At 48.6% G+C, this 13,545-nt stretch overlaps 1 protein-coding gene across 2 annotated transcripts in view; it reads right to left on the reverse strand.

Annotated features, from left to right (window-relative positions):
* The window catches only part of EFL1 (elongation factor like GTPase 1), a 229,045-nt gene that overhangs the window by 197,308 nt on the left and 18,192 nt on the right, over nt 1–13,545 (reverse strand). For both annotated transcript variants that reach the window (XM_038767270.1, XM_038767271.1), the window contains exons 5-7: nt 7,039–7,172; nt 4,651–4,788; nt 1,018–1,232 (exon numbers count right to left, since the gene is read on the reverse strand). In XM_038767270.1, the coding sequence (XP_038623198.1) occupies nt 1,018–1,232; nt 4,651–4,788; nt 7,039–7,172 (487 nt within the window). The remainder of the gene's footprint in view (nt 1–1,017; nt 1,233–4,650; nt 4,789–7,038; nt 7,173–13,545) is intronic.

The raw sequence follows: 13,545 nt of genomic DNA on the forward strand, positions 1-13,545 counted from the left end.
ATCATGCCCTGTTTGGTCTCCATATCTACCCTTCCATCTCTTGACGCAAAAACTCCCGCTCTCGACATCGGCCTCTCGACTGAACTCACCTCCCTCACTCCCCTGCCCCTCCAACCAATCTCAGACCACCAACCCGCGGCCCTGGAACACTTCCACAATACTCGTCTTCCTCTCTTGCCCTTGAGCTGCAGAGCAAGACACCAGGCCGACTTCACCCTTCTCACGTTCACCCCTTTTAGCTTGAATTCTGCCCTCTCCCCGACCCGGCCACAGGCTTAGTGGAAAGAGCCCGGGTTTGGGAGTCAGAGGTCGTGGGTTCTAATCCCGGCACCACCACTTGTCTGCCGTGTGACTTTGGGCAAGTCACTTAACTTCTCTGTGCCTCAGTTACCTCATCTGGAAAATAGGGATTAAGACTATGAGCCCCAAGTGGGACAATCTGATTACCTTATATCTACCCCAGTGTTCAGAACAGTCCTTGGCACTTAACAAATATCAACATCATTATTATTGACTCCTAGTGCCGTGGCCCTCAATGGCTGTTTCAGACTTCTGTGTCCCTCCTCAATCCCCCTGTCCCCCCAATTCCCCTGTCTCTCCTGACCTTGCCTCCCTACATCATGGATAAGATCAAACCACCAGGTGTGACCTCCCTAAAATTTCCCCCGCCCGGCTCCACTCCCAACCACCTCCTGCCCCCTCTTTGACTCAATCAATGGTTTTTAATCGAGTGAATCCCGGGACCGGAGCACTGTACTAAGTCACCCGGCTGACAAGTGGCAGAGCCGGGATTAGAACCCACGACCTCCGACTCCCAAGCCCGGGCTCTCGCCCCTAGGCCGAGCTGCTTCAACTCAACTGCTCTATCTACACAAACCTCCCAAAGTCCAGGGCACGGTACCAGGGCGGGGCAGGAAGCTAAATGAGGATGTTCCCGATCCGAGAAGAGCGAGACAGAGAGAAGGGGGTGGTCCCGAGGTGTCCCGGCGGGCGGCGATGGGGCTGGAGAGGACTCACCCGAAGCCCCAGCCGTCCAGGGCGCTGGCAAACACCACGCTGCCTTGCTCCGGGGAGAAGTACAGGTGGGAATCGTCAGTATTCTCCAGGCCCGCACTCCAGTCGTACAGCTGCTCCCCCGGAGCGGGGCCAACTCCCCCCTGGGCTTCCGCATCCCGCTCCGCTCGTTCCTCCAGGACTTTCGACGTGAACAGGGCGCCGGTGAGCGCGTTGACCTGCAGACAGCCGACCAACGGCAGGAGAGGGAAGGGGGTGGGTGAAAGGAGGAAGAGGATATCAGTACAGAGGCGTTCCCGATCCCTCCTGATACTACTACTACTAATAATAATAATAATTACGGTATTTGTTAAATGCTTACGTGTCAGGCACTGTACTGAGCGCCGAGGTGGATACAACCAAATCGGATTGGACACAGTCCCTGTCCCACGTGGGGCTCAGTCTCAACCCCCATTTTACAGAGGAGGTAACTGACGCCAAGAGAAGTGAAGTGATTTGCCCATGGTCAGCAATGCATCTACAAACTTTGTTGGCCTGGACGCTCCCAAATGCTTAGCACAGTGCTTTGCACACGGTAAATGCTCAATAGTAATAATAATAAGGATAATGACGTTATTTGTTAAGCACTTACTATGTGCCAAGCACTGTTCTAAGCGCTGAGGAAGATACAAGGTAATCAGGTTGTCCAACATGGGGCTCACAGTCTTCATCCCCATTTTACAGATGAGGTAACCGTGGCACAGAGAAGTTAAGTGACTTGCCCAAAGTCACAAAGCTGGTAAGTGGTAGAGCGGGGATTCTACCCCTATGCTTAGAACAGTGCTTGGCACATAGTAAGCACTTAACAAATACCGTTATTATTATTATTATGTTGCCAACTTGTACTTCCCAAATGCTTAGTACAGTGCTTTGCACACGGTAAATGCTCAATAATAATAATAATAATAATAATAATACTAAGGATAATGACGTTATTTGTTAAGCGCTTACTATGTGCCAAGCACTGTTCTAAGCGCTGAGGAAGATACAAGGTAATCAGGTTGTCCAACATGGGGCTCACAGTCTTCATCCCCATTTTACAGTTGAGGTAACCGTGGCACAGAGAAGTTAAGTGACTTGCCCAAAGCCACAAAGCTGATAAGTGGTACAGCGGGGATTCTACCCCTATGCTTAGAACAGTGCTTGGCACATAGTAAGCACTTAACAAATACCGTTATTATTATTATTATGTTGCCAACTTGGACTTCCCAAGCGCTTCGTACAGTGCTCTGCACACAGTAAGCACTCAAATACGACTGAATTAACAAATGAATGAATGAATTATTATCATCATTATCATTATTACTGTTATTATTTCCACTAAGCCAAGCTCTTTCTCACAACCTTGACGACGACGAGGCTAGTCGTTTCATTTCTTTTAGGGCAGGAGCTGTGTCAAAGCTGATTGCTTTGTAGACCCAGTGCTCAACACTCATATTAATGCCTGTCTCCTCCTCTAGACTGTAAGCTCACTGTGGGCAAGGAACATGTCTACCACCTCTCCCAAGCACCTGTTTTGTTCTCTCCCAAGTGTTTAGCATGGTGCTCTGCACACAGTTAGGAGCTAAATAAGTAAAACTGATTGACTGACACAAAGCACATCTCACTGCTCTGTGTAAAGCACTGTGCAGAGCTCTGGGGAAAGGCACTGGGATGATAAAGTGGACAGAGGGGGACTCCCACTCCAAAAAGGGCTGGGAGGGTGAAGAGGCACAGCAGGGACACAAGAACCAGGCCATCGCTGTGAGCCCACTGCTGGGTAGGGACTGTCTCTATATGTTGCCAACTTGTACTTCCCAAGCGCTTAGTACAGTGCTCTGCACACAGTAAGCGCTCAATAAATATGATCGATGATGATGATCGCTGGCCTGGACCTGGGTTAAGTCCCATTGAAACACACCTCGGCACAGTTCTCTCCTAATGGAGATGCCTTCCCTGCACCCCCAAATCGTATGTGAGTTATGAGTTTTCCATGTACAAAAAAAGAAAGAAAACGATGAAGCCCGGGCCCTCTCACGCATATCAATCTGTCCGGCAAAATAAGGAAGTTCAGGAAAACCGATTAGGGGTTTCTAATTCTTGGAACCCTCTTACAGCTCTGGACTTGGGACACTCCAATCTCCCCGAGGGACGTAACCTTCTGAGATCCAAGGATCCCCCTACTGACTAACCCAAATCCTTATTCCTCTCCCCATGGTCCGGTCCCCCACAGAAGCGTACACCGTTCCTCTACATAACTCTCAGACAGAAGTCCCTTAGGCCTTCTTTTACAGGCTCTCGGACCCCCTCGGCCCAGGGCCTATTTCCCATCCTTTGGGTCGATTTCATAGCAACTCTGGGTCCTCCTCAAATACGGCCCTCTTCCCAATGCCCCATTCCCAGTGGATCTTGGCGATGCCGACTAGAGGGGGAGGATTGTGGGCCTGTTTCCCCCAAACCCATGCTTACCCACAGACCCGAGGCCCGTGGACCCTGGCTCGGCCCAGCCCCAGTGGGCAGGCTAACCTTTCCGCGAGGGGTGTTGGATAGTGTATAGTGCTTTTTGGGGCCGACACCCATGAAAAATTATCAAGAGAAGCAGTGTGGACTAGCGGAAAAAGCTTGTCCCTGGGAGTAAGAGGACCAGGATTCTAATCCCTGCTCTCCTCCTTCCCAAGAACAGCGCTCTGCACGTAGTAAGCGCTCAACAAATATCACTGATTGATTGATTATCTGTTGTGTGGCCTCGGGTAAGTCACTCCGTTTCCCAGTGCCTCTTTGCCTCACCTTTAAAATGAATTCAATCCCACTCCCTCCCGCTTAGACTGTGAGTCCCGTACGGGACTGAGTCTGTATTCGTTTATTCACGCAATCGTATTTATTGAGCGCTTACTGTGTGCAGAGCACTGTACTAAGTGCTTGGGAAGTACAGTTCGGCAACAAATAGAGACAATCCCCGCCCACAATGGACTCACAGTACAGAAGGGGGAAGACAGACGTCAAAACGGGTAAAAAGGCATTAGTAGCATCATTATAAATAAGTAGCATTATAGATATATACACATCATTAATAAAAATAGATAGAATTATAAATATGTACATATACACACAAGTGCTGTGCGACGGGGAATGGGTCGGTGCAATGACCTGATTAGCTTGTATCAACCCCAGTGCTTAGGACAGTGCTTGGAACACAGTAAGCACTTCAAAAATACTACAATTATCATCATATCTTGGGTAAATAATCGTTTATAGAAAGGGGGAGTACTCAAGTTTCTTATTTTTGATTCTTTCGCATACAAAAAGATTTGTGAAATGGTAGGCCAAAGTCTTAATTTTTGGAATACATTTAAAGTTTGCTGTTTCCCCCAGTATAAAAATCACGCTGAGTCTTTAGATAGTGCAATTTAAAGAAAAAACTCTGGCTGAAGAACTTAAAATGAAAGTTCAAGGTTCGAAGCCACACACCCCAAAATCCCCAACCCATTAAAAACAGTACGACTTTATCTGCTTCGGATATTTTTAAAAAACAACTACACCACTAGGGAGTCGGCAGAGGTCTGTAAACAACATTACCGGTGTTGGCATTTTTTTGCTGAAAATCAGGCAATTCCTTACCTGTTCTAATATATTCTTGAGGTGAGAATACGCTTCCTGGGGAGTGAATTTCAGTTCAAGAATCAAGCGGTCAATTTTATTTATCACTAAGACTGGGCGGATGTTTTCGAGCCAGGCCTGGCGCAGAACTGCTTGCGTCTAACGAGGAACGAGAAGACAAGAAACTAAGCACCCGGCCGGAAAACAATAGACATCGGACAGGCCACAGGCCTCCCCACGTTCAAGACCCTCTTCATTCATTCATTCATTCATTCAATCGTATTTATTGAGCACTTACTGTGTGCAGAGCACTGTACTAAGCGCTTGGGAAGTACAAGTTGGCAACATACAGAGACAGTCCCTACCCAACAGTGGGCTCACAGTCTAGAAAATCCCACCTCCTCCAACATACTTTCCCTGCCACTCACTGGTATTTACTGAGCGCTTACCGTGTACAGAGTAAGCGCTTGGGAGAATACAACACAATAGAGTTGGCAGGCACATTTCATTCATTCATTCATTCATTCATTCAATCGTATTTATTGAGCGCTTACTGTGTGCAGAGCACTGTACTAAGCGCTTGGGAAGTACAAGTTGGCAACATATAGAGATGGTCCCAGCTGTGTGACTTTGGGCAAGTCACTTCTCTGGGCCTCAGTTACCTCATCTGTAAAACGGGGATTAAGATTGTGAGCCCCACGTGGGACAACCTGATCACCTTGTATCCCCCCGGCGCTTAGAACAGCACTTTGCACATAGTGAGTGCTTAACAAATACCATTATTATTATTATTATTCGGTTTTCGCCCAACTGTCAGCCCCACAGCACTTACATACACACCCACAGACTGCTAGTTTGTTATGGGCAAGGAACATAGCTACTAACTCTGATGGGTTCTGCACACAGTAGCTGCTCAATATATACCACTGATTGATTGGACACCCGCTTGGCTAAATGTAATGGGTTTACATTTTCAAATTCAGTTTTTAATGGCATTTGTTTAAGCGCTTACTATGTGCCAGGTAGTGGACTAAGAGCTGAGGTAGACACAAGCTAATAATAATAATCGTGGTATTTGTTAGGCACTTGCTATGTGCCACGCACTGTACTAAGCCCTGGGGTGGATACACTCATTCATTCATTCAATCGTATTTATTGAGCGCTTACTGTGTGCAGAGCACTGGACTAAGCGCTTGGGAAGTACAAGTTGGCAACATATAGACGGTCCCTACCCAACAGTGGGCTCACTGTCTAGAAGGGATACAAGCAAATCATGTTGGATTTGGTCCCTGTCCCATGTGGGGATCGCAATCTCAAGCCCCACTTTAGTCAGAGATGGGAAGTGACTTGCCCAAGGTAACCCAGCAGACAAGTGGAAAAGCCAGGATTAGAACCCATGACCTTCTCACTCCCAGGCCCGGGTCCTATTCGACATCAGGGAGCTGTCCCAGCCCCAAATGGACACAGTCCGTGTTCCATGTGGGGCTCACAGTCTCAATCCCCATTTTACAGATGAGGTAACTGAGGCCCAGAGAAGTGAAGTGACCTGCCCAAGTTCGCAGAATAGGCAAGTTCTCCCCCTCTACGAGTTCACTGTGAGCCGGGAATGTGTCTGTTTGTTGTTGCATTGTACTCGCCCAAGTGCCCAGTACCGTGCTTTGCACACAGTAAGCGCTCAGTACATACAACTGAATGAAGTGGCAGAGGCAGGATTAGAACCCAAGTCCCTGACACCCAGGCTGGTGCTCTATCCACTAGGTCATGCTGTTTCTCACTCTCACAATCACTTTCTTTCACATGCAGAAGGGGGAAGACCTGAGAAGGCCTGTTGGAAAGAGTCCAGGCCCGGGATTGGGAGTCAGGAATCGGGCTCTCTGGGCTCCGATCCTTGTCCTGCTGTGGGGGGCCCTGGGTGAGTCACTCAACCTCTCCGGGCCTCAGTTATTTATTAGTATTACTCCGGTATCTGTTAAGCGCTTACTATGCACCAAGCACTGGGCTAGATCCTGGGTAATCAGGTTGTCCCGCCTGGGGCTTACAATTTTAATCCCCATTTTACAGATGAGGGAACTGAGGGGCAGAAAAGTGACTTGCCCAAGGTCACACATTAGGCAAGTGGCGGAGGAGGGATGAGAACCCACGTGCTCTTTCCACTGAGCCATGCTGCTTCTTTCAAGAGCTTAGTACAGTGCTCTGCACACAGTAAGCGCTAAAGAAATACGATTGATTGATTCCTCGGTGAAAAGGTAGCCCCAGTGAGGGCAGGGGTGGCAACGATGCGTCTCCCTCGGGTTTAGCCCGTACAAATGCCCGTTGGCGGGGCTCCCTCTTCACCTGCCCGCTAAGGAGTTGCCAGCCCGGGGGCTCTCCCGCCCGGCTCCCTGTGGGAATGATGCTGCCTTTCCCTACCTGAGGGCAGACGCCTTCCACTGCATCCACCACAATGATGCACCCGTCGCAGATTCGCACGGCGGTGGACACTTCGGAGGAGAAATCCACGTGTCCCGGGGAGTCGATTAGATTAATGAGATACTCCTGGGCATCTGGAAGCAAAACACAATGCAGAGTTAGTGCCAGACATGAGTTCGAGGGCAGAGCTACGCAAGCGCTGAATCTGGAGCCAGGAAGGCCGGTGGGCAGCTCCATAGGCGGCTCTGGCTCCCTTTCATTCAATCATATTTACTGAGCACTTACTGTGTGCAAAACACTGTACTAAGCCCTTGGGAGAGTACATTATAACAATAGACAGACACATTCCCTGCCCACAGAGAGCTTATGAGAAGCAGGGTGGCTCAGTGGAAAGAGCGGGCTTTGGAGTCAGAGGTCATGGGTTCAAATCCCGGCTCCGCCAACTGTCAGCTGTGTGACTTTGGGCAAGTCATTTCATTCATTCATTCAATCGTATTTATTGAGTGCTTACTGTGTGCAGAGCACTGTACTAAGCGCTTGGGAAGTACAAGTCACTTAGCTTCTCTGGACCAAATTTCCTCATCTGGAAAATGGGAATTAAATTGGACTCCCTCCTACTTGGACTGCGATCCCCTTCTGGGAAAGGGACTGTATCCAACCTATCTCCTATCTATCCCACTACTTAGTACAGTGCTTAGAAAATACAACAAATACCCCACAAAAGTGCGGTGTACCACATTTATTACAACACATGCATGAGACGAGTTCCCTCCTCCCAGTGAGTTTACACCCCTAAGGTTGGGGGGAGATGGACGTAAAAACTTTCACAAGTGATCAGAACAAATAGTCGGCCCTGCAACTGCTTAGAGAAGCAGCGGGGCTCAGTGGAAAGAGCCTGGGCTTTGGAGTCAGAGGTCATGGGTTCAAATCCCGGCTCCGCCAATTGTCAGCTGTGTGACTTTGGACTTCTCTGGGCCTCAGTTCCCTCATCTGTAAAATGGGGGTGAAGACTGTGAGCCCCACATGGGACAACCTGACCCCCTTGTATCTCCCCAGCGCTTAGAACAGTGCTTTGCACATAGTAAGTGCTTAACAACACCATCATTATTATTATACAGGCATACACAAGTACAGAGGAAGGATACATCTGAACATAAATGCTAGTGTTGGCAGTTGGGCTGATTTGGCTCAGGGTTTTCACCGGGCAAGAAATAGTGGAGGAGGTGGGATTTTAGGAGGTGTCTAAAATGGGGAGAGCTGTGGTGAGTCAGATTTTTTTTGGCGGGGGGTGTCGGGGTGGAAGGGAGCTAAATGTCAGGGGAACAAGGCAAGTGAGAAAGTGGAGGCAGGAGAGTAGAGAGCAAGACAGTTAAGTTGGCTTGGGAGAAGGAACGAGAGAAGCAGCATCCCTTAATGGAAAGAGTGCGGGCCTAGGACCTGGGTTCTCTTCCTGGCTCTGCCACTGGTCGGCTGTGTGACCTTGGGCAAGTCACTTACCTTCTCTGTGCCTCAGTTTCCTCTGTAAAATGGGGATTAAGACTATGAACCCTATGTAGGACACGGACTGTGTCCAACTCGATTACCTTGTAGATCCCAGAGCTTAATACAGTGGCTGGCACGTAGTAAGCGCTTAACAAATACCACTAAAATTCTTCCTCCCTCCCTCTTGTTTTGGCCAAAACAAGACAGGTGGCTCGATCACCTGTTTTACAAAAGCAGAGGGAAAATAAAAGAGAGAAACAAATTTGGTGCCAGTGAAGCTGCGTAAATCAGGGAACGAGCCCCTTGAAATCCAGGCTTTAGAGAGAACGCTGGGTTGCTGGCCAAGGCCAGCCATCCGGACAAAATGACAGCTCTCTGTAGGCAGGGAATGTGTTTTTAATGGGCTTGTGCACTCGGTAAATAAATGATTGAAATATCATTTATTAGGCACTTACTGTGTGCAGAGCACTGTAATAAGCGCTTGGGAAAGTACACTACAGAGCACCGGACTAACTGCTTAGGAGAGAATGATACAACAATATAACAGACGCATTCCCTCCCCACAGCTAGCTTACAGCCTAGAGGGGGAGGCAGACATTAATATAAATAAAATTACAGATATGTACATAATTGCTCTGGGGAGGGATGAATAAAGAGAGTGAGGGAAAAGCAGATGACAGCGGGGGAAGAGGAAAGGAGAGCTTAGTTAGGGAAGGCCTCTTGGAGGAGATGGGCCTTCAATAAGGCTTTGAAGTTGGGGAGAGTCAGCGTCTGTTGGATATGAAGAGGGAGGGCATTCCAGGCCCGAGGCGGGACGTAGGAGAGAGGTCGGTGGCAAGATAGACAAGATTAAAGTACAGTGAAAAGGTTAGCGTTAGAGGAGAGATTTGTGTGGGCTGGATTGTAGTAGGAGAGTAGCGAGGTGAGGTTGCAGGGAGCAAGGTGATTGACTGCTTTAAAGCCGATAGTAAGGAGTTTCTGCTTGATGTGGAGGTGAATGGGCAACCACTGGAGTTTCTTGAGGAGTGGGGAAACGTTGCTTGAACCTTTTTGCAGAAAAATGATCTGGGCAACAGAGTGAAGTACAGACTGGAGTGACGAGAGAGAGGAGGCAGGAAGGTCAGCGAGGAGACTGATACAGTAACCAAGATTGATTAGGATGAGTGCTTGGACTGACCCTGGTAGCAGTTTGGATGGAGAGAAAAGGGCAGATTTTAGTGATGTGGTGAAGGTCAAACCGACAGGAATTAGTAACTTAGAATATGTGGGTTGAATAAGAGGAGCTTAGGATAACACCAAGGTTACAGGCTTGTGAGACAGGAAGGATGGAGGTGCTGCCTACAGCGATTGAAAAGTCAGGGGGAAGACAGGGCTTGGGTGGGAAGATAAGGAGTTCCGTTTTAGACGTAAGTTTGAGGTGACGGTGGGACATCCAAGTAGAGATGTTTTGAAGGCAGGAGGAAATGTGAGATTGCAGAGAGGAAGCGATCAGAACTTGAGATGGAGATTTGGGAATCATCCGCATAGAGATGGTAGCTGGAGGCCATGGGAGCGAATGAGTTCTCCAGGAGAGTGGGTGTAGATGGAGAATAGAAGGGGACTCAGAACTGAACCCTGATGGACACCCAGTCAGGGGGTGGGAAGCAGAGGAGGAGCCTGTGAAAGACACTGAGAATAAGCAGCCAAGAGAGACAGGAAGAGAACCGGGAGAGGACAGTGTCAACGAAGCCGAGGTTGGATAATGTTTCCAGAAGGGGGTGGCTGACAGTGTCGAAAGCAGCTGAGAAGTCAAGGAAGATTAGGACAAAGGTCATTGGATTTGTCAAGGAGATCATTTGTGACCTTTGAGAGGGCGGTTTCTGTGGAGTGAAGGGGACGAAGCCAGATTGGAGGGGGTGAGGAGAGAACTGGAGGAGAGGAACTTGAAACAGCGGGTGTAGACAAGGAGTTTGGAGAGGAATGGTAGGAGGGAAATGGGGTGATACCTGGAGGGAGCTATGGGGTCAAAGGAAGGCTGTGTTGTGCTCTCCCAACTGCTTATTATAGGGCTCTGCACACAATAAGCCCTCAATGAATATCACTGATTGATTAACTGGCCAGAGACACCCAACCAAATCTACATATGATCTCGGGCTTGCCATTTTTGACTCAGTTGTCCCACCTACAATGCACACTTCCACCAGATCAGCAACTCGGTGATGAAAGAATACACAGAGCCTTAGTAGCAAAGTGGTCCAGTGAGGAGAGCATAGGACTGAGAATCAGGAGATCTGGGTTCTAATCCCCATCCCACCACCTGTCTGCCAAGTGTCCCTCGATCACTGTTATAAAAGAAACAGCTGTGGTAACTACCTCCTTCCCTCCCGCCACCTGGAAATTCTGCTCCTCTAGCCAGGGCTCCCCAATGATTTAGTTTTTATTTTCCGTATTTGTCCAAGTTGGGATTTAAAGTGTCCCCCTTCCTGATGTGCCCATCTCCAATCCCTTCGATCCAATCCCAAACAATCTCAAATGCAATCACGTGAACAACCCAAGAATGGACTCGCAGAATTCTTTCGGGAAAAAGGCATGGCCGCATGGATTGCAATCTGTTAAAAAAGCGCTTGGTACAATTCTCTGCACAAAGTAAGGGCTCAGTAAATACCACGGGTTAAGCACCAATGCAGCAGATAGCAGCTCTTCCATTACAGTTCACTGGCATTCCAAATGTCTCCTGAGAAGACATCGCCCTGTTCGGTACGGGGGAGCAGATTTGAAAACATTGCCAAACACGTCGAAAAACAAATCCAAGCTTCCTGCTGAACGAACTCCTGGTACAATATTTAGAAACATAAACTTCTGCCCCCTTCTTTCTAAGCCATTCAAGCACAATCTCTCGGTTCTAAGAGAGTGATCCAAAGGCAGGCATTAAGCCAATTTCGGCCTTTCAGACGGCAAGCCAACGGGGCTGGGGAAAACTGGAAATTTACAATGTTAGTGACAGAGTAGGGATGGCTGGGCCTTGGCAGGTCTCTCCGGGGGTGACAGAAAAAAGCCGTTTGGAGTACAGAATCTCCTCCCTGAGGAATCTTCTGGCCATTATAGAGCTCTGGGTAATAGCTTTTCGAAGACAGTGCATTTGTCACAAGCACCGGCTAAGAGTGTCCCTCTGTAAACCGGAAAATTACGGTGGGGGGGGAGTTCACATTTCAATTTCAAAGCTTACGAATCATCATGGAAACCCACAGGCGACTTTTGGGAGCAAATGAAAGGTCTTTGGGCTGGACGAGAAGAAACGTCACTGCTACAAAGGGCCGAGGTCGTCTCGGCCCAAACTTCCATCTCCGATGGTGGCAACTAGGATTCTTGCAGGAACTGGTTTGAAACCCTATTGTTTCCGGGTGCCCCATCTAGCATCCCTAACTTTCCCTCTGGTAACCTCGGATGGACCCCTTGTCCGGGGATTTATCCGGATCTTTCTTGCTCCTACAGACGTCTGTGGAAATCAATTCCACAGGCTTACCAACCACTGAGTGAAGGAGAGCTCCTTTCTGATATTTACTGTCCAGATGCTACCTTCAAAGTCCCCCTCATCCAGGAGGTGTTGAGATTTGGTGAACAATTCTCCCAGTGACCTACCCACCCGCTTCACGATTTAGTAAGAGTCAATCGATCTATCAGTGGTCTTTATTGAGCACTTACTGTAATAATAATAATGATGATGGCATTTATTAAGCGCTTACTACGTGCAAAGCACTGTTCTAAGCACTGGGGAGGTTACAAGGTGATCAGGTTGTCCCTTGGGGGGCTCACAGTCTTAATCCCCATTTTACAGATGAGTTAACTGACGCACAGAGAAGTTAAGTGACTTGCCCAAAGTCACACAGCTGACAATTGGCGGAGCCGGTGTTTGAACCCATGACCTCTGCCTCCAAAGCCCAGGCTTTTTCCACTGAGCCGTGCTGCTTCTCTCACAGGACTGTACTAAACGCATGGAAAAGTACCATATAACAGAGACCTGTTCCCTTCCTGCAACCAGTCGATCTTTCTGCTCTCGGATGCATCTTTCCACACGAAAGAGTCCTAACCCTTGCGGTCCACCCTATCAAGGAAATGTCTCTATTCCCCTCCTCAGCTGGGGTAACCTTGGCTATCCCTCCTCCTTCAGACGAGTAATCAGAATTTCATGCAGTGGGAGTCCAGATTCTGGCAAATCATGTTCTCATATGGTGGTGAAACTTGTTTGATAGAAACAGCATGGCCTGGTGGCTAGAGAACCATCCTGGGTGTCAGAAGGACCTGGTTCCAATCCCAGCTCCGCAACTTGTCTGCTGTGTGACCTTGGGTAAGTCCTTTACTTCTCTGGGCCTCAAATGCCTCATCTATAAAAAGGGGATTAAGACAGTGAACACCCAAACCCTGCCCTCCCCATCTTTCCCATCACAGTAGATGGCACCACCATAATTTCTGTCTCACAAGCCCCTAACCTTGGCGTTATCCTTGACTCCTCTCTCTCTCACTCAACCCACAAATTCAATCCATCACTATATCCTGTCGGCACCTCCTTCACAACATCGCCAAAATCCGTCCTTTCCTCTCCATCCAAACTGCTAACACATTAATACAGTCATGGCCGAGTGGAAAGAGTGTGGGCCCAGGAGTCGGAGGTCATGGGTTCTAATCCCACCTCTGCCACATGTCTGCTGTGTGACCTTTGGCAAGTCACTTAACTTCCCTGTGCCTCTGTTACCTCATCTCTAAAATGGGGATGAAGCGTGTGAGTCCCATGAGGGATATGGACTGTGTCCAACGTGCTTACCTTTTATCTACATTCATTAATCATACTTATTGAGCGCTTACTGTGTGCAGATAAGTCCAAGTTGGCAACATATAGAGACGGTCCCTACCCAACAACGGGCTCACAGTCTAGAGGGGGGAGCCAACATTTAGAACAGTGCTTGGCACATAGTAAGCACTTAACAAATACCACAATTATTATTATCATCCTAACCCTCCTGGATTACTCTATCAGCCTCCTCGGTGACC

The sequence above is a fragment of the Tachyglossus aculeatus genome, chromosome 26 (genome assembly GCF_015852505.1).
Source record: "Tachyglossus aculeatus isolate mTacAcu1 chromosome 26, mTacAcu1.pri, whole genome shotgun sequence".
Taxonomy (NCBI): Eukaryota; Metazoa; Chordata; class Mammalia; order Monotremata; family Tachyglossidae; genus Tachyglossus; species Tachyglossus aculeatus.